At 42.5% G+C, this 26,996-nt stretch overlaps 1 protein-coding gene across 6 annotated transcripts in view; it reads right to left on the minus strand.

Moving 5' to 3' along the window:
• Positions 1-26,996, minus strand: part of spag17 (sperm associated antigen 17) — a 55,809-nt gene that overhangs the window by 3,922 nt on the left and 24,891 nt on the right. For 3 of the 6 annotated variants that reach the window (XM_048978707.1, XM_048978706.1, XM_048978710.1), the window contains 15 exons: positions 21,090-21,307; positions 7,629-7,755; positions 6,448-6,605; positions 6,151-6,342; positions 5,514-5,674; positions 5,049-5,179; positions 4,757-4,890; positions 4,371-4,553; positions 3,599-3,712; positions 3,436-3,514; positions 3,139-3,235; positions 2,795-2,839; positions 2,460-2,565; positions 2,056-2,164; positions 1,561-1,665 (listed from right to left, as the gene is read on the minus strand). In XM_048978707.1, the coding sequence (XP_048834664.1) occupies positions 1,561-1,665; positions 2,056-2,164; positions 2,460-2,565; positions 2,795-2,839; positions 3,139-3,235; positions 3,436-3,514; positions 3,599-3,712; positions 4,371-4,553; positions 4,757-4,890; positions 5,049-5,179; positions 5,514-5,674; positions 6,151-6,342; positions 6,448-6,605; positions 7,629-7,755; positions 21,090-21,307 (1,959 nt within the window). Of the gene's footprint in view, positions 1-1,560; positions 1,666-2,055; positions 2,165-2,459; positions 2,566-2,794; positions 2,840-3,138; positions 3,236-3,435; positions 3,515-3,598; positions 3,713-4,370; positions 4,554-4,756; positions 4,891-5,048; positions 5,180-5,513; positions 5,675-6,150; positions 6,343-6,447; positions 6,606-7,628; positions 7,756-21,089; positions 21,308-26,996 lie in introns of those variants that run through there. The other 3 variants (XM_048978709.1, XM_048978708.1, XR_007382839.1) reach the window with 3 other exon arrangements.

Genomic DNA, 26,996 nt, shown 5'->3' on the forward strand with positions numbered 1-26,996 from the left:
CCATCCTGGGTTGTACCCTGCCTCGTGCCTATTGCTTCCGGGATAGGCTCCGGACCCCTGCGACCCAATAGGATAAGCGGTTTGGAAAATGGATGGATGGATGTGACACAAGCAATAATTAAGACTAAAAAAGAGAAAATTAAATGTGCATAGGTATTCACTCCCTTTGCTTTGAAACCAGTAAATAAGAGCTGGTCCAACCAAATAACTATAAGTCACAATTAGTTGATTAAGATCCACCAGTGTGTGATCAAAGTGTCACATGGTCTGTCACGTGACATCTGCATAAATCAACCTTTTCTGAAAGGACTTGGACTCTTCAGCACTACTAAGCAAGCAACATGAAGACGGAGTAGCACTCCAAAAATGTCAGAGACAAAGTTATGTAGAAGTATAGATCAGGGTTGGGTTATGAAAACAGATCCCGAACTTTCAATATCCCATGGAGCATCAGTAAGTCCGTTATAGCAAAATGGAAAGTATGTGGCATCACCACAAACCTGACAAGAGAAGGCTGCCCACCAAAACAGACTGGGCAAAGAGGGCATTAACCAGAGACACAACAAAGACACCAAACATAACACCGAAGAAGCTGCAAAGTTCCACAGTGGAGATGGAAGTATCTGTCCATAGGGCTACTTTAAGCCATACACACCACAGAGCAGGGCTTTATGGAAGAATGGTCAGAAAAAAAGCCAATACTTAAAGAAATGAAACTCATCTGGAGCATGTGTCAGACTCCCCCAACACACGGGGGAAGATTCTCTGGTCAAATGAGACTAAAACTGAAAGTTTTGGCTACCATGGGAAACCACATGTGTGGTGCAAGCCCAGCACTTCCCATCACACCCAGAACACCATTCCCACAGTGAGGCATGGCAGCAGCATGCTGTGGCGGCGTTTTTCATCTGCAGGGACAGGAAAGCTGGCACTAAATACATGGCAATTCTTGAGGAAAACCTGCTTGAGTCAGCCAGAGATTTGAGACTGGGATGAAGGTTCACATTCCAGCAGGATAATGACCCTAAACATGCTGCTAAAGCTACATTGGAGTGGTTTAAAGGGAAACACTCCAAATGTCCTGGAATGGCCTAGTCAGCGCCCAGACCTCAATCCAATTGAGAATCTGTGGCATGATTGACCCTTCTAACTTAAAGGAGTTGGCGCAGTTTTGCCTTGAGGAATGGATAACAATCCCAGTGGCTAGATCTGCTAAGCTACAAGAGACATACCCCAAGAGACTTGCACCTGTAATTGCAGCAAAAGGTGGCTCGACAAAGTATTGAATTTGGGGGGTGAATACCTACAGTGTATACAGTCAAGGTTTCTGTTTTTTATATTAATTATTGTTTGTGTTACAATAAAAACATTTTATACCTTTAAAGTGGTAGGCATGTTGTGTAAAAAAGTGGTGCTAACCCCCCCCCAAAAAAAAAGAAAAATCCATTTTAATTCCAGATTGTAATTTGAGAAAACAGGACAAACACCAAGGAGGATGAATACTTCTGCATGCCACTGTACATATACAGCGCTCCGAATGTGATGTGGAGTGTGACCTACAGCAGCTGGGCTCAGCAGCCTGCGAGGTGGGACTGACACACCATCCCTGGAATGCTGCATCACTTCCTGTAGCGTATGAAGCGCTTGGTTTCAAAGATCGCTTGGCTGCAGCAAGAACAAACAGACCAGATGTAATGTCCAATCTCCCAGCACAGCTCCTTCACTCAAGTCAGGGAAATAAATATTGCTCTCATATTTAGAAGTAAACCTTTATCAGAACTTTTACCTTAAATTTTGTTTGCACACATTTCTTGGCAGACAGTGCATAAATTGGTAGGTTTCTTTAATCAAAGAAGCCTTCTTTAAGATGCTGAATTTTTTACTGTTACTTTATATTAAAGCTAGGTTTAAAGGGTGCAATAGTATAGCTCCTATTGAGTTGTCTAACAGCAACACTGTTTGCTATCGTATAAAAGGACATGATATGTGCATCAGACACAGAAGACCCCTGTAAGCTGTGACTAAGTCACATGAAAAAGTCTGCGATGACATTACTGAGGGCGCGGGTGTTACTGGCATCTTGAAGAAACTCCTGGATTTGTGGGTTTGGTCCCGACCTGGGAAGTGGTGGCAGTGCTTGGGAAAGAGCCTCCATGTCAGGAACCTTTAGGGGGAAAAAGACATACTGACAAGAGTGACATCAAAAACATTACTAATTTAGAAGCAGGGGTCAGAAACGACTCAGAGGGGCATGTGAAGCATGAGCAGGGCTTGATATATTGGGCAGAGAGAGATCAGCCTTTGACCCTAAAAACAAGGCATTACATCACAATGTGGTCATACACTGAGCTAATATAGCTCAGGACTACTGAAAGAGGGAAACACAGCCTACGCCACATAAGAATAAGGGTCTGACTCTTGCTGTTATGGGGGTTTGCTGACACTGACGGTAACAGTACCTTCTGTGTGAACTGGGATGCCATCGAAATGTCAGAGTGAAAATACGGAGACAAACGTCTGGTTCTCAGAGCTTCTCGCATCTGACACTCTTCTCGGAGCTCCTGTCTGGGTCACAGTGTCAAAGATGTCAGTTTCAGTTTAAGCAGCAGAAAACTAGGCAGAAGCCTAGACAGTTTGAAGGCCCTGAACTCATGAAGAATAATAACTTTCATCAGGTACAGAACAGTCACATCCATGCATGTTGAGGAGTAAACGCCTGCTCTAACATATCACTCAGGTTAACATAGCAAACGTGATGCGAGCATCTAGAACAATGACAGAGAGGCTCTGTTACCTGTACTGCTCCAGCTTTCCTGGCCACAAGGACTCCTCCTTTCTGCTAAGGTTGCAAGTAACAGTAAAAATGCTAATGGTGTATAAAATACAGTGAAAGACACTATGCACATTTGTTACAACTATATCTCCTTTTAAAAAGGCTCATTGTGTTTGAAACAAAATTCCATTTAGGTTATACCTCAATCAATGCATTGGGACAATTAGTCAGATTCAGCCATTTAAACAGAGGTGTGAGACACAGCCAGATAGCACAATGCCTCCCAAAACAGTAACCTGCCTGGAGCAGGAGAAGCTAGAGTACCCAGTGCTGTGGGGATTGGGAAATAGGACCACAGGACCCACCTGTCAAGGACACCGTTGAGACCAAAGTCATCTGCAACAGTGCCATCGGGTGGTGGCGATGGGGAGAGTGCTTGAGCATATAAGGCAGCCATGTCCACTATCATGTGACATGATCAATCAGGTCCACAACACATACCAGTGTGGTAGCCAGTCATATCAGCACAACACAATATATGCAAAATATAATGAGTGGTGAGCTGTTACTCTGTTCTCTACTAGTCTTATAATACCTATAACAAACTCCTGGAGGTCCAGAGCTGTATCTGGACACCTCGAGCCAACGGACTTCATACGCACCAGAGCCATTTCTCTCATACGCACCAGAGCCATTTCTCTCTTCCATGGTGTTGCTCAGGTCCTTCATGTGTGGCAGAGACTGGAGAGACCCCAGATTGGCTCAGACTCGGTCAATTGCTCTAAGAAGGTAATGTCAGCATATTGAGGGAAACTGCCTGCTCACCGGGACCAGGTGCAGGAGTTCAGCAGCGTGGACCCTCTCCTCTTCCTCACGTGGCTCCTTCACCTGCAGCTCCTCAGACAGATGGGTCCTCTTCAGCAGGTGCTTCATGTATTCCTGCGCCAGATGAAGCAGTCGGGTACGTGCATGTGATCAGTCAGGCAAAGACACGTGCTGAAGATATAATCGGACGGGAAGCATCTTCCCTTCGCCTTTGTAGTGCCATTTGCCTACAACTCGAGTGAAATTGCTCATCTTTCCCAGAAGCCAGATCAAAACTCCAAGTTCCCCTCATGAGAAATCTAGACATATCACCTTATGCCAGGTCTGATAAGCCTTACCATACCAGCTTCTCAGCCTCAAAGACAAAGCGGGAGGAGAACAAAATTGTCAGCCTGCATCACATGGGGAAATGAGGCCCCAAGGTCATGTGGGTGGCACTGTATGGCCACCATTCACCACTGGATTAACCCACTTCTGTTTTCATACTTTTGTGGTTCCCAATAAGCGATTTTACTTGTGATAAAGGAAACAAAGCCTTGAAACCTAGTGTGGGCAGGAATTCTGTGTATTATCAGTCTCTGAAGATGTATGGTCATAATGGCAAGAGTTTCACAGTGCAAAGGGTGAAAATTACCATTGTAAGGAAGGTACAGTGTGTGATCCAAAACATGGACTCTGAGTTAATTGTCCGCAGTATATAAAAGTTTGTCACCAGAGTGGACACTGATTAATTATTCATGTGGGCTACAATAAGAACACATCAGTCTCCCACCTTAAGGCGTCTCTCTAGCTCCTGCCGCAGCTGGCTGCTGATTGGCTGATATTGTATGATATGGCGCACCTCCAGTAGCTCAGGGCAGGCTTGCAGGGGGGGGTGCAGGGGCGAGCGTCGCCTCTCATTCTGGCTCGGGTCCCTGCTCGTGCAAGTGCCAGATGAGGGGTCGGGCAGCTTGCTCTGAAAGCCCAGAATCAGCCAGCACAGTACAGTTTGTGTTACTTCAATAATAATTCAAGAGTAATTAATTATGTTTTACTAGGGCCATGGATAACATTTTTCATCGTTCTTTTTACAGCCAAAGAAGCAGACTCATTGCTCTAGTTCCTGAGGAAACAGAAACAATGTGAGAACTCCTTTTTAAACACACTGCCTGTAGTTACCTCACTGGAAGGGAACAAGTCCCACTTCCTGGACCTGAGGTTGAGAGGCATGATGTCTGGGTTCTGCTTCTGGACAATCCAGCGGGAGGCGCTGTCCTTCAGGCAGGGCTTCAGCACTGTGATCCCCAGGACCCCTGAGGAACAGAGGGCTACAGATGTCACTATGAAACAATACACTGCCAGAAAACCACTTTATATGTAACTTCAAAGCTCAAGGATTTTATGTATGTGCATGTGGTTTCTGAGACTAGTGTATGTCACTCTAACAGGGACTATAAGACTGGTGACCCACCTGGAAACTCAGGAATGGCTTCCTTAAGCACTGCAACCTTTGGGTCAGCTTGGGCCTTGTCTAGGAAGTCCTCAACATCCTCCAGACTCAGCAGTTCAGTTCCAGAACCGTCAGGGTGGACAACAAAGAACCTGGAACAAAGGCCATTCTGAGAGTGTTTTGCATTTTTTTGGACATGTCAGTATACCAGCGGAACCATTTCAAAATACAAGCTGAAAAAGCAAGCTGAAAGTAAAAATGTCGGCATAAAAATGACCAGGTAAAGCTGACAAGTAAGAGTAAAGAATATGTACACGTTCGTGGAAAAATGCTGGATATTCCAAAATAAAAACACTTCCTGAAGTCTTTAGGGAGGAGCAAATAAACAGCAGTCCATGGCAAAGAAATGACAGATACCACCAACGGTCAAAGCATCCAGAAAAAGTTCCCAAAACAAAAACACAAATGAGAGATATTTAGGGCTACCTAGCTGAGGATCCTTCGAGCCCTGTACAGGAGGACTTGGACAAATTCGCTCCTTTCCCATTTCTCCCTTGGTGTTCTTCCTCTTCTCCTTCCTCCTCCTCTCCTTCCCAATGATCTTCAGTCCTTGAAATATCGATGTAGGTTTCTCCATCTACCATCACCTGGAAGCATGCATATCGATTAATCAGATCAAATAAATAACTATGAATAACTAAAGATTTGCTCCCTCTGCTGTTCAGGCTATGTTTGTGGCTATTTAGCGGTGATTTCACACTCTTAAAAATCAGCTTAGATAAGAACATAAGAACATAAGAACTATACAAACGAGAGGAGGCCATTCGGCCCATCAAGCTCGCTTGGGGAGAACTAAACTAATAGCTCAAAAGATCCCTTACAGGCACAAAACTGCCCATCATAACATGAAACAGGACTCTGTACAAACTGGGTCCTACAAAGCTACAAAGAATTCATACCGTTTGCAAAAAAAAAAAAAAAACTGCTAATTTCCTGTATTGAAGATACCAATTTTATTTAACCACTTATCTGGGCTTATGGATTGTACATATCTTACAAATTATTAAGTGTAGCAGTAAACAAACCCTTATATATACACACACACAGGTATACATGTTTGTACCTTAAAGTGGTTCTCCTCTGGGTCTGTGACCTCACATACAACCTCACTAGTATGCTTCATGACATAGCTACCAGGCTGCAGTTTTTCATTATCGCCACCAGAGGTCAGTGTTGTATTACTGTTGTGTTGCGAGGTGTATACAGTGCTACCATCCTCATGGATGTGGAGAAAACCACCACTCGATGGGACAACCTTAGGGGATACAGTATTGTCAGAGATGCATTATTTTCCCATCATAACAGTAAAAAGTTGATTCATATTGACCACTGTTGCACACCCAATAGACACGATTTGTACCTGGTACTCTCCCCTGTGAGTGGCTTTAATGACGGTCCCATCTCCAAACACAGCACTGCAAGCTGTCTTGTCACAGCTCATCACCACAGTAGCAAACCCCTCATATTCCACCATTACCAGCTTCTCCTTCTTGCGCTCAGTGCAGGGTTCCTCCTCCCCTAGAACATTAGCAAAATGTTAAGACTACATGCTACCTAACAGTTTAAATACCAATGAATGGATTAAATCATAGAGGACCCACACAACAACAGACATCAGATATATATGGCAAAATCTAATGCAAATACAATGCAAATTATGCATGTATAGTGGTGATGTTATGTATCAGCTTCTGTAAAATAGTTCTTTTGTTGTCATAGTACAACGAAACTGTTGCTTGCTTCCTGCAGATCTTAGAGTTAAATAAATACAATAAGTACAATGAATAAATAACAGTATTAACAAAATTGCAGACAAGATTAAGAACATCAATTCTGCAGGATTATGGTGTACATATGTGTTTTTGTTCAGGAGCCTATTGTCCAGCAGGTAAAAACAGTCCATGATTGCTGTGGTGGAGGTGCATACATTCACACACTAGGGGACATCATGCAGAATTTAAAAAGTAGCAGCACTGTATCTGTGAAGACAGTCAATCTCACAACAATGAAACAGGAACTCAATTAGCAATGGGTTAATGGAGCTGACCGAAAACCACCAGGAGTGCTTTGTGTTACATAGGCACCCCCACCCCTGCCAGGCACCACTAGCAAAATGCCCTAAACATCACCACAATTTTGCTGCCAAGATGTTAGAAACATAAAACAAAATGCTGTAGAGGAATTCATGCCACAGAGCTTGGAAGTCATTTTATTGAACTCATTTCCTGTTTTTGGCCTTAACACTTTATTATAGCTCTAACAATAAACCCTGTCACGACTGAAAGTAGTACAGATTAGCTAAGAGCAAGCAAGGGAAGGAGGCCGGGTTAAGTAAGTGCCACGTAAATCACGGCCATGTAGCATGGGAATGAAATAGCAGCACAATTACTGCTCTATGATTTTGGGGTCTTAGTATGCCTACATCTAGCCACATAATTTCGCGACACTGATACTTATCTGACTAGTTAAATTTCCAGCAAAGTCCTCCTGTAGTGCTCTAAATGGAGGGATTTCATTTTAACAGCTGTATAAATAAGTAACCTTTTGTCACAGCTCCTTCAATGTCCCTATAGAAGGTTGTGATCCTGGTGCCGTCGGCATGTTCGGCGATAATTGTTCCATCACTCTGCACCACGATGAGGACTCCATCCTCTCTGGTAACCACAACCTGTCGCAGATAAGACATTCACAGCAGATTATGCAGTGCAACAAATTGGTTTATATAAATTCAAAGCAAATCAAACTTATATGTACAATGTCACAAAGTTCTGCAGAGGGAATTTTAGGATGGAGAAAAAAAACAGAAACAAAATTTTATATTAATTTATTTATAAATTATATATATATATATATATATATATATACATACACACACACACACACACACACACAATAGGCTCCGGACCCCCGCGACCCAGTAGGATGAGCGGTTTGGAAAATGGATGGATGGATGGATGGATATATATATATACACACAGTACAGTGGTACCATGGAACACAAGCTAAATTCGTTCCAGAAGGCTGGTCAAGTTGCAATTTGGTCGAGGTCCAAGTCAAATTTCCCCATAAAAAATAATATAAATGAATTTAATCCATTCCAGACCCCCAAATGATTGCCTATCTACCCAATGATAAAAAGCATTGACAATCAATTTAAAACAAATACACACATGAAAAAGCACACATACAAAAACAGTAAATGTGAAATAAATGACAGTCCAAAGCAAGAGCAGACAAGTGCAACACCTTCAAGTCTCACTATAATTTCCTTTAAGTTCTACAGTTACTCTCACTACTTTCCTCTTTGGTTTGCTGCTATCATTGCTCACATTCTTAGAGGTCATGACTACTGTATCACTAAATGTGCTGTAGATAAAGCACAAAAAAATTCACAGCTTTTGCACATCAAACCCGGATGAGAAGTAATGCGAGACTGAGAGCGATTCTACCTCCCACATCAGCTCATGCTCCTTTCCCACCAGAGAGGTTACATTCCATGTGCCAAGAGCCAGTTTCGGTAGCCAATGATCATTCTGTCAAGGCCCCTGCCTTCGACTGCCACCCAATCAACACTGCACCAAACTCTCAGACTCCCCCTGCAGTTGGTAGGCCCAGAGGAGGGCGGACCCATGTTACTCCTTTGGACAATGCCCACCCGGGCCCCAAGAGTGAAGGCCCAGTCACCTTGCACTCACCTTCGAGCTCCCCCTCCCCCCCAGGCCTGACTCCAGTATCTCCAATTTGGGCGAGGTAATGTTGTCCATTATATTGTTCATTATCATGAGGGTCTTCTGAATTGCACTTACTCTGGCTGCTCACCTAGGACCAATTTTCCGTGGGAGACCCTACCAGAGGAAATTGCTACCGACAGCATAGCCCTTAGGATCAAAGAGGCACATAAACTCCTTCACTACGGTAAGGTAGCGATTCGTGAGATCGCATAAGGTATGTCACACATTATGTTGTGTGGATGGCAAGATTTTATGAACAGATGTGCTACTGCTTTGCTAATTCAGCCTTCACATTCTGCCCTTACTGATGGAATGTGCAATCAGTGAACACAACTGGCCAGTCTTTCAGTTCCATTGTCCAACCCCTGTAATTGAGCAATGAAAAGGTGTTCTATTTGACTCATGCATGTGTCACTGTTTTTAATGTGAAACAGCTGGATGAGTCATTCAGTTTTAATGTAATTTGTAAAACCTGAAGTATCTGAAAGTATCCTCCCTGATATGGAATACCTGGTCACCCTGCCTTTCGGATGTTTGTGATAGTACATCTCTGTTACTGCATGAGTACCTGCCACTCCCCAGAACAGACTCTCTGACTTTTCAACTGTAGCATTCATCTTAGATTCTCATTAAGTGTTTTGGCTACCTGTCCCCTTTTCCTGATCGGTGCCTTGACATATACAACATGACTGTTACTAAATTGGAACTATCAAATAAACATAACAGAAAAGAACTCATTCTTTTTTTTCAAACAACTATTTTCCAAATAGAAAAAATGCATCAACTTAAACCTTGTCTACTCTGTATAACATCTGTTCCTGTCATGTAGTGTAACACAGTCCTGTGGTCTATTGATGCTGCTTCGAGAGAAGAAGGGAGAGCTTGGTTTACACAACAGATCTCCCAGCTATTGAAAATACAGAAGAATTGTTGTTATGTAAGAATGAGATTGCTTAGGGATCAAGGAATCGAGATCGTGATTCAGCCCTAGAATGAGATTGCATAGGGATATGAATCGAGATTTCAAAATGATTAATTGTGCAGCCCACCAACTAATTTACCTCAGGTGATAGATATCACTCAAAATCAGAAAAAAAATTGAGCTTCATTTTGTTTGAATTGGATACCACTGTCAAGGTAAAATAACACCCTATGCCTTTTGTTTGAAAATTACATTTAGGTTTGTACTAGTTATTATTTGCATTCATGATGGTTGTTTGTATGGATGACATTGTATCACTAATTTTGAACAAGTTAACGTTGATAGTTAGATAACATAGTAAGACAAATATAGATATTGGCTGGAAATTTAACTAGTCAGATATTGGCTGGAAATTTAACTAGTCAGATAAGTATCAGTGTCGCGAAATTATGTGACTAGATGTAGTCATACTAAGACCCCAAAATCATAGAGCAGTAATTGTGCTGCTATTTCATTCCCATGCTACATGGCCGTGATTTACGTGGCACTTACTTAACCCGGCCTCCTTCCCTTGCTTGCTCTTAGCTAAACTTTACAGTACTAAAACACTTAAAAGTACCATCAAGATATAACAAAAAAGTAAAAAAACAAAACAAAAAACATAGTACTAAAAACAACAGAATACAAGTTAAAGACTACTCAACTCAATTTATCTGCCCGCCTAAACAATAAAGTCTTTACTTGCTTTTTAAACAAGTCAACTGACTCAGCTGAACGCAACACTAGTGGGAGACCGTTCCAAAGCCTTGGTGCAACAGACTGAAAGGCACAATCCCCACGTGTCTTTAGTTGGGTACATGGAACAACTAAGAGACCCTGTCCAGACCTAAGTGCCAAACAAGCTGATTGCAAGAGGCCAGTAATATATTCGGGCACTTGTCCATGCAGAGCTCTGTAGGGGAGTACCAAAATTTTAAAATGAATTCCATACTCAACCAGAAGTCAATGAAGTGGGTACAAAATGGGAGTAATATGTGCTCTCTGGCCAGATTGAGTTAAAAGCCTAGTAACTGCACTAACTGTAGGCCAGAAAGATAAGATTTCCTTAGACATGTACAAAGCACTACAGTAATCAAGATGCGAAGAGTTAAATGCATGAATAAGAATCTCCAGTTCTAATTTGGAAACTACAGTCCTTAGTTTGGAGATGTTTTTTAAATGAAAGAAACAAGACTGGGTAACAGACCTTACATACAAATTTAGGCTGGTCAATGATAACCCCCAGGGTATACAGACTGAATGTGGCAGCTGGAGAGAGCTAGAAAGGTCATCTTAAGACTAATTTCAGAGTGGTGGTTAGGTGAAGCAACAATTAGGACCTCAGTCTTTCCTGAATTCAACTGCACGTAATTATTGCAGAGCCAATTTTTAATCTATGACAGACAGTCAAACCAGAATGGATACTTTATATGTTTGATTTGGTTTAATTTTAGGACCACTATTATTCTTAATTTACAATAATGATATTGACAGCAGTATATACTGTACAGTAAACTGGTTAAATTTGTAGACAACACTAAGGTGGGTGGTGCAGCAGGTACTGAACTAGCGGCACAGAGGCTACAGAGGGATCTTAATTTAATTAGCAACTGGGCTGATACCTGGCAGATGAAATTTAACATAGATAAATGTAAGGTAACCCATGCAGGGAGCAGAAATATAAAGTACAGATATTCCATTGGTTCCACTGAAATAATGATTGTGAGAAAGACCTCGGTGTGTATGTTGATACTTCCATGTTCCACTCTCACCAGTGTGGAGAAGCAATAAAAAAGGCCAATAGGATGTTGGGTTACATCTCTAGGTATGTAGAGTTTCAGTAAAGGGAGTTGATGCTAAGATTATACAATTCCTTGGTAAGACCCCAACTAGAATATTGTGTGCAGGTTTGGTCACCATACCTTAAGAAGGACATTGCTGTCTTAGAATGGGTTTAATGTAGGACTACAAGAATAATTCCTGGTCTTAAAGGAATGTCTTATGAGGAGAGGTTAGCTGAGCTGAATCTGTTCAGCCTTCAGCTAAGGAGACTAAGGGGGGACATGATCCATGTATACAAGATTCTAACAGGTCTGGATGCTGTTCAGCCAAATAATTACTTAAATATTAGTTGAAATACAGAAACTGGTGGCCATAGGTGGAAATTAGCAGGATAACATTTTAAACTAAATTTGAGAACTTTACACAGCATGTAGTCTTCCTGTTAGTGTAGTACAAGCTAAAACCTTTGTTTCCTTTAAATCTGAGCTAGATAAGATTTTAACAAGTTTTAGCTATTAGTTGAGTTCTCACCAGACAAGCTTGATGAGCTGAATGGCTTCCTCTCATTTGTAAATTTCCTATGCCCTTATGTTCCTAACTTTTACCGTCACTTTTATCTTGATTTTAATCATTACATTAATTGGGCTGATCTCCATATTTACCATCTTTGGAGTGCTCGAACAAAACAACCTTTCTTTTCGGCCGTCATGGTCCAATATGAAGAGAGAATATAACTTTTAGTCAGTTATAGGTCTGTGACATCACAGGTTGCAATGGAATGTTTGTAACACTAAGAATGATACATTTCAATGTGGGTAATAAATCATGTGGAATTGCGAATGCTTCTCTGGCACCAATTGATATACTCGTACTCTGTCATTTCTATCTCGCTGGCTCCCCTATGTTAACCACGCTCCATGTGTCTAGTGCCATAAAACTTATGGCATTTAATTGGTCTCAAAATTTGCACACATAAAAACCACGCACATGTATGCCCTCACAAGCAGAAAATCCATCCTCATTACGTGCCGTTGTCTGCACAACATTTGCTCATTTGCTCACTCTGCGTTAAATTAGTCTCATAACCTTAGACTACGCATGTGTATGTGCTTCCGAACAGAAAATCCATCCTCTCTACATACCCACATCTCTGCAACACTCGCTCGCTCCACAGGTTAAGTTTTGAGACTTTGGAGGCGGGAACATTCGTTAATTGGTCACTTTGAATCCTGTGACTGGCTGTTTTCTTTGGAAGAAGATGAAGAATAAGCTAATCACTGACCAGTCGATGAAAAATGTCTTACACCAAGTTAACATTTTTCGGAGATCCTATTTTAATATTGCACGTTCGAGGTGGTAATGGGAATCAGACGTGTGTGTGTGTACTTAATTAAAGCAACGCTTGAAATTCAGTTCCCAAGAATTTAATTAGTTTATGGTCTGAAATACCAGACGGAGAGCCACAAGCATGAACATTTTACAAACCAGAGGAACCAATAAGGTCCAGTGTATGACTCTTGGTATGGGTTGGAAAATAAACATGCTGTATAAAATTGAAACAGTCCAATATTGAACACAATCAGTAGCTTGGGTGGCCTATAAATTAGTATAATATACAGCGAAGTATGGATAGTGATTTTAAAAACCAAATATTCAAAAGACAAGATATTTTGTAAGTCAACAACACTTGCTTTAATGCTGTCATGATGGACCACCGCCAAACCACCACCCCTTCCCTTTGAACGGGTCTTAGACAGAATGCTATAGCCAGGAGGTGTAAGCAGGTTCAGCTGTAAATAGTCATTTAGAGTTTGCCAAGTTTCGACAAGCAGTAGCAAATCCAGATTTTTCGTGGTAGAGAAGTTGCTTTACCCATCAAGGACCAACAGTTTAAGAGTGCACATTGAAGATTTAAATCAGCATCTTTGTCTTGGTTATTCCGCTCCATAGCGAATGACTCCTGCCAAAGGCCTGAGACCCACAGCTGTCACGTGGGTAACCTGGGCTGCATTAATGCTGAGCACAAGAAATAGCTGGGCCAAGCTCTTCATGGGAAAGACGCCCATGGGGAGAACATGCAAACTCCACACACATGTGACCCAGGCGGAAACTCGAACCCGGGTCCCAGAGGTGTGAGGCGACAGTGCTAACCACTGCACCACCATGCCACCCCTAATGGTCATCATAATTATCATAAAGATTAATTAAATTTAAGGTTTGAGCAAAAGGCAGAATTAAACCATTAAGCAAGAGACAGTCGGCCACCGTATTAGCAAGTTCTTCCCCAGAGACATATCACTGTTTCGATGATGCAGTTGTTACATGCCTGTAGAGGGCACGTGTGTTTGTTTTTCAGGTGTGTCTTGTGTTGTCCTGGTAATGACGAAATAATGAAGACTGACACTGTCCTTATCCAACCAGAAGTGGACTGGGGTGGTGCTTGGCCTATGTGAATATACTGAACATATGAACATAAATTTACAAACGAGAGGAGGTCATTCGGCCCATCAGGCTCATTTGGGGAGAACTTATCTAAAAGCTCAGAGTTCTTAAAATCTTATCTAGCTCTGATTTAAAGTAATCCAGGGTTTTAGCTTGCGCTACACTAGTAGGAAGACTATTCCATACTCTAACTACATGCTGTGTAAAGAACTGCTTCCTCAAATTCAGTTTAAAATGTTCTCCCGCTAATTTCCACTTATGGCCACGAGATCTAGTACTTAAACTAATATTGAAGTAGCCATTTGACTGAACAGCATCCAGACCTGATAGAATCATATATACCTGGATCATGTCCCCCCTTACTTTCCTTTGCTCAAGGCTAAACAGATTCAGCTCAGCTAACCTCTCCTTATAAAACATTCCTCTGAGACCAGGAATCATTCTCATAGCCCTACGTTGCACCTTTTCCAAGGCAGCAATGTCCTTCTTAAGATATGGTGACAAACCTGCACACAATATTCTAGGTGGGGTCTTACCAAGGAATTGTATAATCGTTGCATCACTTCCCTTGACTTGAACACACCTAGAGATGTAACCCAACATTCTATTGGCCTTTTTTATTGCTTCCCAACACTGGTGAGAGTGGGACATGGAAGCATCAACTTTCTCGTAATCAGCTACCTTTATTTCAGCAGAACCCATAAAATATCTGTATTTTATATTTCTGCTCCCTGCATGGATTACCTTACATTTATCTATGTTAAATTTCATCTGCCAGGTATCAGCCCAGTTGCTAATTAAATCCAGATCCCGTTGTAGCCTCTCTGCTGCTAGATCAGTATCTGCTACACCACCCACCTTGGTGTCGTCTGCAAATTTAACCAGTTTGCTGTATGTATTGGTGTCAATATCATTAATGTAAATTAGGAATAACAGTGGTCCTAAAATTGAACCCTGCGGTACCCCACTATGAACGCAGGCCCACTGTGACATTGTGCCTCTAATAACTACCTGCTGCTTCCTGTCTGTTAACCAGTTTTCGATCCAAGCTGCTACAGTTCCTAAACTCCATGCAGCTTTGAGCTTAAGCAAGAGCCGTTTGTGGGGGACAACATCAAAGGCTTTCTGGAAATCTAAGTAGATCACATTGTATGCCTTTTTGCGATCAATTTGTCTTGTAGTTTCCTCTAAAAATTCAAGTAAATTCGTTAAACAGGATCTACCTCTCCTAAATCCGTGTCGGCTATCCCTCAGAATGTTAGTTGCATCCAGGTAATCTACCATTTTCACTTGGATTATAGCTTCCATTATTTTTCCAGTAATGCTACTTAAACTGATTGGCCTACAGTTTGCTGGATTACTTCTATCCCCTTTTTTGAATATAGGCGTTATATTAGCATGCTTACAAAAAGAAGGTACCACACCAGCAGATAATGATTTCTGGAATATTAAAGTTAAAGATTGGTTAAGAATATCACTCATCTCTTTTAAAACTATAGGTAAGATGCCATCAGGACCCAGCGATTTATTTATTTTGAGCTTAGCTAGGCTTAGTACCACATCAGCCTCAGTTATACATATATTGGTCAAAGACGACGCTGTATTCATACTAAATGGTGGTAAGTTACTCATGTTCTCTACTGTGAACACCCGTGTAAAATAATCAATAAACTCATTTACTATATCAATTTCATTTTCAATTATAAGCCCCTTACTATCCTGCAAATTAGCGATTTCAGCTTTTAGAGCTCTTTTTGACAATAAAAGAAACTTTTATTGTCATCCTTAGCCTCCAATGCTATTTTTCTTTCGACATTCCTCTTAGAGAGTCTAATGTTGTTTTTTAACTCAACCTGTAGACTTAGATACTCCTGCTTAGTTTTTAAATCATTAGTTAATTTCCATTTGTGGAAGAGAGCCCTTTTCCTCCTGACTTTATTCTTAATTTCTTTAATTTCTTTAGTAAACCACCTTGGCTGCAGTTTCCTAGATTTAGTTTAGCTGGAAACAGGTATGAAGTTCTCTTGCACTTGCAACAATGTGCGTTTTAAAAATCCCCATGCCTCTTCAACCCTTTTGCTATTTGCACTCATCCAGTTTACAGTTTCTAGTTTCATTCTCATTCCATTAAAGTTAGCCTTCCTAACATTGTATACTTTTGTTTTGGACTTTGCTCTTCGCACACTAAAATTATCTCAACTTTAGCCATGCTGTGATCACTACTGTCCAGTGGTTCTAAAACCTCCAAGTTTCCAATCCTATCCTGGTTACTAGAGAAAATAAGATCAAGAAGGGCTTCTCCCCTGGTAGGGGTATTAATAAACCGAGTAAAAAACAATCCTGTACTAATTCCACCATCTCAAGTTCATTTACAGAAGAGCCAGAGACTATGTCCCACCGAATCCCAGGTAAATTAAAATCACCCATAACCACATCATTTTTGTTACTCATAATCCTGATATCGTCATATAACACTCTGCTTTCCTCTGCAGCTACATTAGGTGCTCTATAACAAACCTGGACAATTAGGCCATTTGAGTTTTTAGCATCTAGTTTTATCCATACAGCTTCTGTATTTTTTTTATTTTTATTATTGAGCTCCCTTGCCAGTAAGTTTTCTTTTAAGTATACTGCAACATCACCTCCTTTCTTGCCTATCCGGTCTCTATGGAACAATGTATAACCATCCATATTATATTCTTAACCATCATTGTCACTCATCCATTTTTCAGTTCTTCCTATAATGCCATAAGTGTCTGATGAAATTAAAGCCTCTAAATCATGGATTTCTTTCTAATACTCCTAGCGTTTAAGTACAGACAGCAAAGGGTGGGCCTTTTATAGTGCCCACTTTTAATATTTATTGGGGCTTTCCGTCTCTCCCCACCTAAATTCTTAACTAACCTTCCTGCCCCCCCAGTCCCTAATTTAAACATTCCTTAACTACTCCACACATACGCCTCCCCAACACACTGGTTCCCCTCTGGTTCAGATGCAACCCGTCCGGCTTGAACAGGTCCCACCTGTTCCAGAAGGTCTTCCAGTGCCCTATAAACCTAAACCCCTCTTTCCTACACCACCATTTTAGCCATTAATTTAATCCCCTTATCTCAGCTAACTTAGCCTGGCATGCACGCGGCACGGGAAGCATTCCAGAGAATACCACGCTTAGAATACTTCTAAGCTTATCCGCGACTTCCATAAATTTATCCTGCAGAACAACCCTCCTGCCCTTTCCTATGTCATTGGTGCCAATATGCACCATGAGCACTGAATCCACCTCGGCTGGGGCCACCTCTGTGAACTGTATACGCCCTGTTCTACAGTACGTCTATGACCTACGTTCACTCAGCTCTCTGACCTGTTCATCATTCTCCCCCTTCATCCTTGTGACATACACACACAGTTTCCCTATAAGGTGTATTAGTTCTCTCCTTTCACTCATTGTTGTGTTGGATGAGAGCCAGTTGCTCCTCGAGGTCCCGAACCTTGACCATGAGTGAATCCATTAACTTACATCACTCGCAGATGAAGTCCGACTGGACGCAAGTATCCAGAAGGGCAAACATCTTGCAAACACAAGACTGAGCTGGCCCCATAGTTAACTATCTCACTATGAAACCATCCTTTACTCCCAGCCCAGTATATTTATATAGCATATTTAACTTTTACTTGATTTAATTAACGTATAGTTAATATAATAAAATGCCAAGTACAATAAAACACTAAAGACTTGCATTAAAACAGAAGTTCTTAAAAGTATCTGATAGGGTCAGAGATGACAACCTTAGAAATTAAACCTTTAAAATACCCAAATGAACAATTACCTACCCAAGACTAACTTCCTGCTGTCATGCCCGGCTCGTCCGCTCCTCGTGTGTGCCACGCCCCCTGCTTACCCACGTGTACTTCCCTGATCGTCTCCTGCTGTCTGATTACTTTGATTAGTCTTGTCCTGTTTTAAGTCCTGGTCTTACCTGTGGTCCTCGTCCGTCATTGATGTTAGTAGATGTTCGTGATCCTGTTCTGTCCTGCTCTTTAAAATAAATCCCTGTTTACCCTGACTTCCGCCTGTCCGCCTGCTTCCTGCCCGTTCGCCTCGCCCGTGATCACGAAGCGTGACACCTGCTGAACCACGTTTAATTTAATTAAGTTGCTCTAGGGTGGCCGAAAAACCACAAAAATCCTCTCAAAGCAGGGTACCGCCAGAACGGGAAAAAAATTGGAAAATTTTTTCGGCCCTGACTGGTGACCGAGCAAAGCTCAGGAACAACTTCCGAGTTAATGCTACTAACGTTAGATAATATTACCTCCTGGGTGTTTGTAGCGAAGGCACCAGGACAGAAATGACACTCGCGCGACACCCACTGCTATTGATAACACTCGCACTGTCTATGTAGTACTCATGTAGACCGAGAAGAATAAAAGTAGAAAATTAAACAACAACCACCCACGTAACCGTACTAGCACACAAACACTCAAATATACTTTCAACAGGCGCCTACTGGCGTGGCAAGATAGCGGCGTTCAGTTTCACGCTGTAGTCCTTCCGTGTGATAGGCTTGCTTTGTTTGGGCTGAGATTGTCCTTTGTACTGGTGTATGTGACTTTGGAATTGTAAACTTAGATATATCTTGGGAGGCTGGGATTTATAATGATGTTTTCATAGTAATTATTATACATACATACTTATAAATAATGTGTCAGATGTACCTTATTATTATTATGTTATATACCCATTTGGTTTATTTGTTGAGTGGAGGGGTAAATTAGTTGTGCGCGCACTTACATACTCACCCGTAGAATGGAACCTGTCTATTCACACTAGGTAAAGGAGGCAGGTGCCAATCTCTGTAAGTTTTAAAGGGTTAGTTAGCTAGGTGTGGAAATTAGACAGTTAAATGACCTAGGGTAAGTATTGTTTGTTTATTTCTTTGATTTAGCGTTGCCTTCTACTCCTCCACAAAATGCCATTAATGTGGGTGTAAACAGAATAAAAGATTATATGTATACAATCTCTCGTATCCTGTAGGGTGTTTGGGCTTGTTAATGGCTGCCTTTGCACATTTGGTAAATTGGTCCCATGTACTCATGTTCACTACCCTGTCCTAGACCGGGGAGTGCGTAACACAGTTGATACAATTGTGATGTGCATAGATTATATACAAACACTATGCCATCTTATACAAGGGATTTGAGCAGCCATGGATTTTGGCATCTGTGAGACATCCTAAAACTGACCCCTGCAGATATGGAATTATGTGAAAAAGAAAGTGCAAATCTAAGGTTTTACGTGTCAGGACATAATTTAAAAAAATTATCTGGTCCTTAGTAGGTTTTAAAATGAGGTAAACACAACAACATTTGACATATTACACCATGTCATTATTTATTTAACAAAAACTAAGCCAACATGCAGAAGCAGTGTGTGAAAAATTAAGTACTGCTTCCATTGGAATTAAGAGGGTAAGTAGCAGCCAGGTGCTGCTAATCAAATGCACTTGATTAACTGATCATCAGCAAGTGTGACCACCTCTGTAAAAAGGTTTTGGCATTTGGGTGACCTGGAGCATCCAGGTGTGTGCCACAATGCCAAAGATGAAAGACATCAGCAATGATTTTACAGAAGCAATTTCGGGAAGAGTTATAAAATTTACATTTCCAAACAAACTGAAGTCCATCATTCGACAGTGAGAAAGATTATTTACAAGAGGAAAACAAGACAGCTGCCAAATCTTCCTAGGGGTGGATATCCCAGCAAATTCACTCCAAGGTCAAACCGTGCAATGCTCAAAGAAACGGCAAAAAACCCAAGAGATACAACTCATACTATACAGGCCTTAGTTAGCATGTTAAATGTTAAAGTTCATGACAGTTCATGTTCATGAAATTAGAAAAAGACTGAACAAGTATAGCTTGTTTGGAACGGTTGCCAGAAGAAAGCCTCTTCTCTCTAGGCAGCACAGCTTAGGTTTGCAAAGTTGCACTTGAACAAACCACAAGATTTCTGGAAAAATGTTCTTTGGACAGAGGAGGCGAAAGTGGAGATGTTTGGCCACAATGCACAGTGCCACGTTTGGCGAAAACCAAAGCACATGAGCAAAAACACCTCACTGCTAACTGTCAAGCATGATGGTGGAGGGGTTATGATTTGGGCTTGCTATAGTCATTTAGTCGACCCTGAATTCCTCTGTATACCAAGGTACTGTAGAGTGAAATGTGAGACCATCAGCTAATGCTTGGCCAAAACTGGGTCAGGCAACAGGACAATGATGCCAAGCACACCAGTAAATTTGCAACAGAATGTTAAAAAAGAAAAGAATCAAGGTGCGCAATAACCCAAAGTCCAGACCTTAACCTGATGGAAATGTGGTGGCAGGACCTTAACAGAGCTGTGCATAAAGAAATTGCCACAAATTTCAATGAACAGAAGCAATGTTGTAAAGAACAGTGGGCCAGAATTCCACCACAGCAATGTGAGAGACTGATGAAGTCATACAGAAAATGATTACTTCAAATTTATTGCTGCTGAAGGTGGTTCTACAAGCTATCACATCATACTTTTTCGTAGTTTTTCTGCATGTGGCTTCTCCATTTTAGATTTCAAACATTTTACAACCTGGTAAGGACCAGATGATTTTTATTATGTCTTGATATATAAAACCATAGAACTAAAATAGGATGTACTTTCTTTTTCACATGATTGTATATTAGACTTATGGCAGAAAATGGCCATCAGTGGTTCTGCTTGAATGAATCCAAAGCCTCAAATGAATGAATGAATTAAATGAATGCTTCATTTTGGGCATAATTTGAAAAGCCTTGATGCATTGGAAAGAACCATAATGCTTGAAAAAGACAAACTAGTAACAAGTTTGATTAATTCAATAGTCACAACAATGATCTTGCCTAGTATACTGTATATATACCATATGACAGGTGGCACTGTAATGCCTGGCCAATGTCTTCCACTTTACCTGTCAGTGGTTTTAATGTTAAGACTATGGCCAAAACAGAACAAACATCCATTCCATCATGTGAGTACATGTAACAGTTTAATGGGTTGGTGAGAGGTGGGATACTCACTGCCCCGCTGGCTGGGTCCATGGCTTTGCATGCCAGCACTGACTGAGCATCCAACGGCTGTGCATTCACAGTAGCCACACGGAACCCACATGGTGTGGTGGTGACCCAGGTTCCTCCCTGCTGCAGCACAGTTTGCTCGTCACCCTCCCTGCCATTCTGGCCCACATCTGCCAGCACAACAGACTCTGGCCCTGTACTGTGCCTCGAATGCAACTTGCCTGTGGAAATAACCAATCACAGGTCAGTTCCACAGAGGAGCTGGACCACTAGCGAAAGAATAATTTGGGTGAGCAGGAGGAAGAGAAGGTAGAGATAATTAGGCAGAGTGAGACGGGTAGCATGAGACAGGAAGAAACAGGAGAGACTTTTGACTTTTAAAATCTATTAACAAAAATTTATTAACACAAATGCACGATTAAGCCTTGTTTAAATAAATAAATAATACAAATTAAATAAAATAGAACAAAATTTCCGCACACACGTCCACAAAATATACCATGCATGTCACACTTTAAACACTAGGTTTTGATCATCGCAGAGTTCACACAACACTCTGCATTACCGCACACTGTGGAGAACTCCTGCAGGGTATGGGTCAGCAAAGACTATATATACTCAACCCTGAGGCGCATTGCTACCAGACCTACCAGTATAGACTTAGCATCCGTCGGTCCAGCCGCTCTCAGTTTACTTTTCTGAGATTTGCAAATTGCAAGTTTGGCCTGACCCACCAAAAAATTCAACATGTACAAATTGGCTCTCGCGTGCCTTATATTTTGAACCATAAATAAAAATGATGTCGGAGATATCTGACCCAAACCCACCAGACCATGCCTTCAGCTGCACAAACATGGTCCCAAGCCTTTCACACCTGAAAAAAAGATGCACCACAGTTTCATCTTGTCCACAAAAAGGGCAGTCCGCTACCACAGATGGATCGATATGCGCAACATGTCGGTTCGTAGCCACAGCCCCATGCACCACCCTCCACTGCAGGTCAGCTGTACGCTTCTCTATACGGGGTTTGTACAGGGTCTTCCAGCAACCCATGGGAGAAGTGCCCGGTGCAAAAGTGCCCAACCACCTAGAAGCTGCCATCCCTGTCAGAGAGCCATTGTTGAGAATTTTTACACTCAGCTCATAAAGTGCCTTCTTTAGAGGCCCCTCAGATGCGGCACTCTGAAGGAGAGTTTTCCCGACCATCCTTCGGTCCAGCCCCTCTCAGTTTACTTTTCTGAGATTTGCAAATTGCAAGTTTGGCCTGACCCACCAAAAAATTCAACATGCACAAATTCTGTGTGTGCGGGAACGACCATCATTTTCCCGATGTCCTTCCACTGCCGCCGAAACATGCATGGTCGGGACAAGCGGTTTCAGATCCCCCACTCCATCCTCCACAGTCCTCCAAACCCTCCAGGCAGAGCCAAGGAAATTGTATTAAGTATTAACTGAATGATACGGCTTGACCGGAACCCCATCTCAGTACACAAGACTAAAGCAGACTTCCAAGTCCCAACCTCTCTCAAATGCCAAAGCTTTGTAATATCCGCCTCCACCATGCGTCATCGAAAAAACACAGACGCCAGTGCACTAGTCTGAATCAGGGGGCTGTAAAACAGGGGCACCTCCTCCACGCTGATACACGGCAGAGAGCCAAGCCTATCAATTCACAACACGGATGACCACACTTTCAGAACAGACTGATAAAACTTGGTGGTTGCTGATATGTCCACATTTTCCAGGTCCAGTACAAACAGATGTCTGTCATACTTTAAATCCTCCACTCGCCGCAGCAACATTCATGTCAGTCCACAATAACCATTCACCATACAACAACCTCTGAGCCTCTTCAGTCTGAAAGCAGCAATATGGCCAGCAGTGTCAACAAGTCCCTGACCTCCTTCCCCCACTGGTAGATAAAGCACCGAGGAATGGGTCCAATGTTGACCGGACCAAAAAAAAAAAAAAAAGACCCTGTAGGACATATGGCACACACGTCTTCCAGCAGCAGCCTCCCAATTCTTACTGATGAAGTCTTCTGATCCGAAATGCACATCAAGATATTTCATACCCGTCCTAACCCGGCAACTTTGGCGGTACCCATCCCTGCCACAGACCACTCACAAAACACGTACACTTATTCCTTAATTAGCACGTGCCGAAGATGCCTTCTCATACAGCTCCAAACCGTGAGTAAGCTCCAGAACATCCTCTTCCCCCACACGAACACTGAAACGTCGTCAGCATAAACAGACAAAATTATGTGCCCTAGGCCCGGTAGCCCCTGCATCTCAGCCCTCAGCTGACACAGCAAGGGCTCGATGGCTAAATGGTATAGTTGTCCAGACAACGGGCAGCTCTGCCATATACCCCTCCACACTTTTATGGGACAGCTCAGCCCAGACCCTAGCTTAAGCATCACAGATGCATCAACATATAAGAGCCTTATCCATAACAGGAAAATCAAGAGTGGAAAAAGGTACCCATGACATACTCTATCAAAAGCTTTGTTCCTAATCAATGGGAATAACCATCAAGTCAAGTGAATCTATGCTACACAGAGCCATCACATCATGCATAAAAAAAAAAAAGACTTTACAGTGTGCCTAGAAACACAATAGGCCTGAGCAAGATGCACCAAGTCGCCTATGCAGCATGCCAACCTATTAGAAAGACAATTTGACAGGATTTTATAGTCAGTGTACATCAAGGACAAGGACAACGTGCCGCCAGTTCGACAACAATCCCAAATCCCCCTTCTTTGGGAGGAGAGTCAGCACAGCTGTCATGCAGCTAGTCGGCAGCCTTCCGGCCCTTAGAGTCCAGTTAGAAATCTCAAAGATCTGGACCCAATAAATCTCAGAAATGTTTGTAAAATTCTGCTGGCAGGCCATTGATGCCCGGCACCTTCCCAAGCAACAAACGCTGAACCTCTGACGTCAGTTCATGGAGCCAAAAGTCCAAATCCAGGGTCTACCTCTGCGCTGTTCCCAAGCTGGTCAATCCTATCAACAGCACCTCCATGATAGACAGATCAAACTTTTCTCCACCAAAAAGCTCCGTATAATAGTCCACGGCCATCCGCTGCATTTCCACCGGTGCCGCAGTTAATGACCCATCTGGACGCCGAAGGTCTTCTTTCTTTGCAATACTCCCACAGTGTCATCGGCAGCACCAGCAACGAAATCCTTCTCAAATAAGGAAACATCTCTCTCCAGATCCTGAAGAACACTGCTATCCACTGCCTTCGACTGAGCAGCATACTGCTGGCAAAACACCCTACTCTGAACTTTACCCACATCCCATCAGGATGCTAAATCCCAAAAACACATCTTTTCTTTTCTTTCTTCCTCCACCTCCTCCAGAACTCATTAAAGCCCCTAGAAAAACACACATCCAGCAGCAACCTGGTGTCAAAGCGCCAGTATCACCTCGGTGAAGAGGTCTTTGTCAAAAGTGAAACAACTAACAACAAGTGGTGATCAGAGAAAGCACATGGAGTTATACGTGCCGTTAGAACTTTATTCCGTCCAAACTTTGACACATAAATCCTGTCTAGCCTAGCGGCACTAACCCTGCCAGCTGATACTTTTACCCAGGTGAATTGTGCCACCCCATCATGCTTCTCCTGCCACACATCTATCAAGCCCCGCTGCTGCACCACCCAACGCAAAACCACCCCAGACACCATTTAAGGCTCCTCCCCAGTCCTATCTAACATAAAATCAGTTCCAGTTACCCTGGACCACAACATAAACATCACAACCATACTGTTGCAGAGCAGCATCCAACTCTTGAAAATTGTAGTCGATCAGTCCCACAAGTTGGTGCATCAACGTTCACAAATAAAAAGGCATTCCCTCCAGTTGTAGCCTCAACCAGCAGCAATCTGCCGTGCTCCACCTCCCACATTTTCACACTTCTTAACCTCATCCTCTCTGAAAATAAAATGGCAACTCCAGCACTCACGAGTGCCATGGCTCAAAAAACTCTCACCCTTCCACCATAACCGAAAATCCACCTCAATGTCCCTATTGCTATGAGATTCCTGTAAAAACAGCACATCTATCTTATGTAGCTCCACAAATTCAGCCAGCCTCGCTCAATGTCCTTATCTCTCCCATCATTTATGTTTAAAGACCCTATGACCAACTTCTCCATGGAAGATGTAAAGAGAAACAGATTGGTGAGAAACTTACGTTATTTGCGCAAACCAGACCCACCGCTGTGCTGCAACTTGGCAACAAATTTTCTCAATCTTTACCCTTTTTGCATTGACAACTCCTCGTAACTAGCCGTCTTCTGGAAACTGAATCCAAAAATTCCTGAACGTTCCGGAAAAAATCTGAAAGTTGCACTGACTTCCCATAGCTCTCATACAAAAAATCATTAACTTCTTGCAAGGAATATAGCTGCTGATCATCCCCCACCTGCGAAGCGACTTCCAAGATGTCTGAGAGGCTGACATCATCGCATGCAGTCTTGGCAGCAACGTCCGATACAAAACTCCCATCACATACAGTGTCCCCCGACCTGTCACCGATCTGATTCGGCTAATACAACAACTGGCTCTACATTTACAGCTGGCTCATCACCATCCTCAGTCTCTCCAGCAGCAGTACAGGTGCTCACTCCATCACCGGTCTCACTTGACCTTCTTTCCTCAGAAGAAGTAGGAGGGTTGACGGCCTGCCCTGCAGGTCCCTGTTCCATTTGAACCATCTGAGCTCTCCACTACCAATTCTTGTGCAGACAAGACAGCCTCTTATGGCCAATGTCTCCACACTCAAAACATTGTAGACTGCCTGTACTGGCATATAACATATATGACCTACCCTCACAGAGTACCTGAAAGAAATGTCTAATGCAGAATCGTTCAGAATCATAATCACTTGCCTCCTAAAAGACACATGTTTCAACGCCGTAGACCTACAGTTTAAAGGAAGTTTCCAAAAATCTCTGAAGATTCTGGCAAAACGAGAAAGCTCCCGTGCCAGGGACAAAAGGCGGCACATTCAAAACCGCAACTTTTACAGTCGGTGATACCAGTGGTATCAACATAACCACCCTGCACTGTGATTCCATTCTCCATTAACCGATCGACCAAAATCATGTCCCTCAGAAATACCACAACTGCTTTATTCATACGCGACGCCGATACAATACTGTCACATTCCACCTGCTCCCCTACACCTAATAAGACGTCCTCCACAGTTACCTCGGGATCAGTCTCACACCTGATCCCGTGCCGCAGCGAAAACCCTGACTTGCGCCCATCACAGCGGGACGCCATCATATTAAAATAATAAACATACAATCGTGCAGCGCATAGAAACTCACCAATCTCCGGAATATAGAAAGAAACCGAAACCAAAAGTTAGAAAGATCACATGGAACTTTTGCATTAGCCACAAGTGGCTACCACGTACTCTCTCACACACCCTGCCCACTCCCAGCAGTCACTCCGACAGAGAGAGCGAGAGAGATAAGTAGGTAGCGTGAGACAGGAAGGAACTAGGCAGAGTGAGAGACAGATGGATAAGACAGGGAGGAACACGGCAGAGTGAGGAAGAGAGTGATAGGTAGGGCGAGACATTAACATGTGTTTTAGGGACTCGGGAGGTTCTGTGGGAGATGCCTCCGGAGTTTGGGGTACTACGGGCCATTTGATCTATCTACAATCAGAGTGAGAGCTTGGTTGGGTTGGAGGCAGGGATGACACTAGGAAAATGGAACAATGGACCTGCTGCTGTACTACCCCCCGGCTCTGCAAAAATTCAGCTATATTATTTTACCCTTTGTACCTTGAATGTACACAGGGTGATATTTTACAAATATGTATGAAAATACATCATATAAAAATTAAATGGTATGCACTGTCCCCCATAGTGTATTGCTTTAAACAAA

This window comes from Brienomyrus brachyistius, chromosome 16, assembly GCF_023856365.1.
Source record: "Brienomyrus brachyistius isolate T26 chromosome 16, BBRACH_0.4, whole genome shotgun sequence".
Lineage (NCBI taxonomy): Eukaryota > Metazoa > Chordata > Actinopteri > Osteoglossiformes > Mormyridae > Brienomyrus > Brienomyrus brachyistius.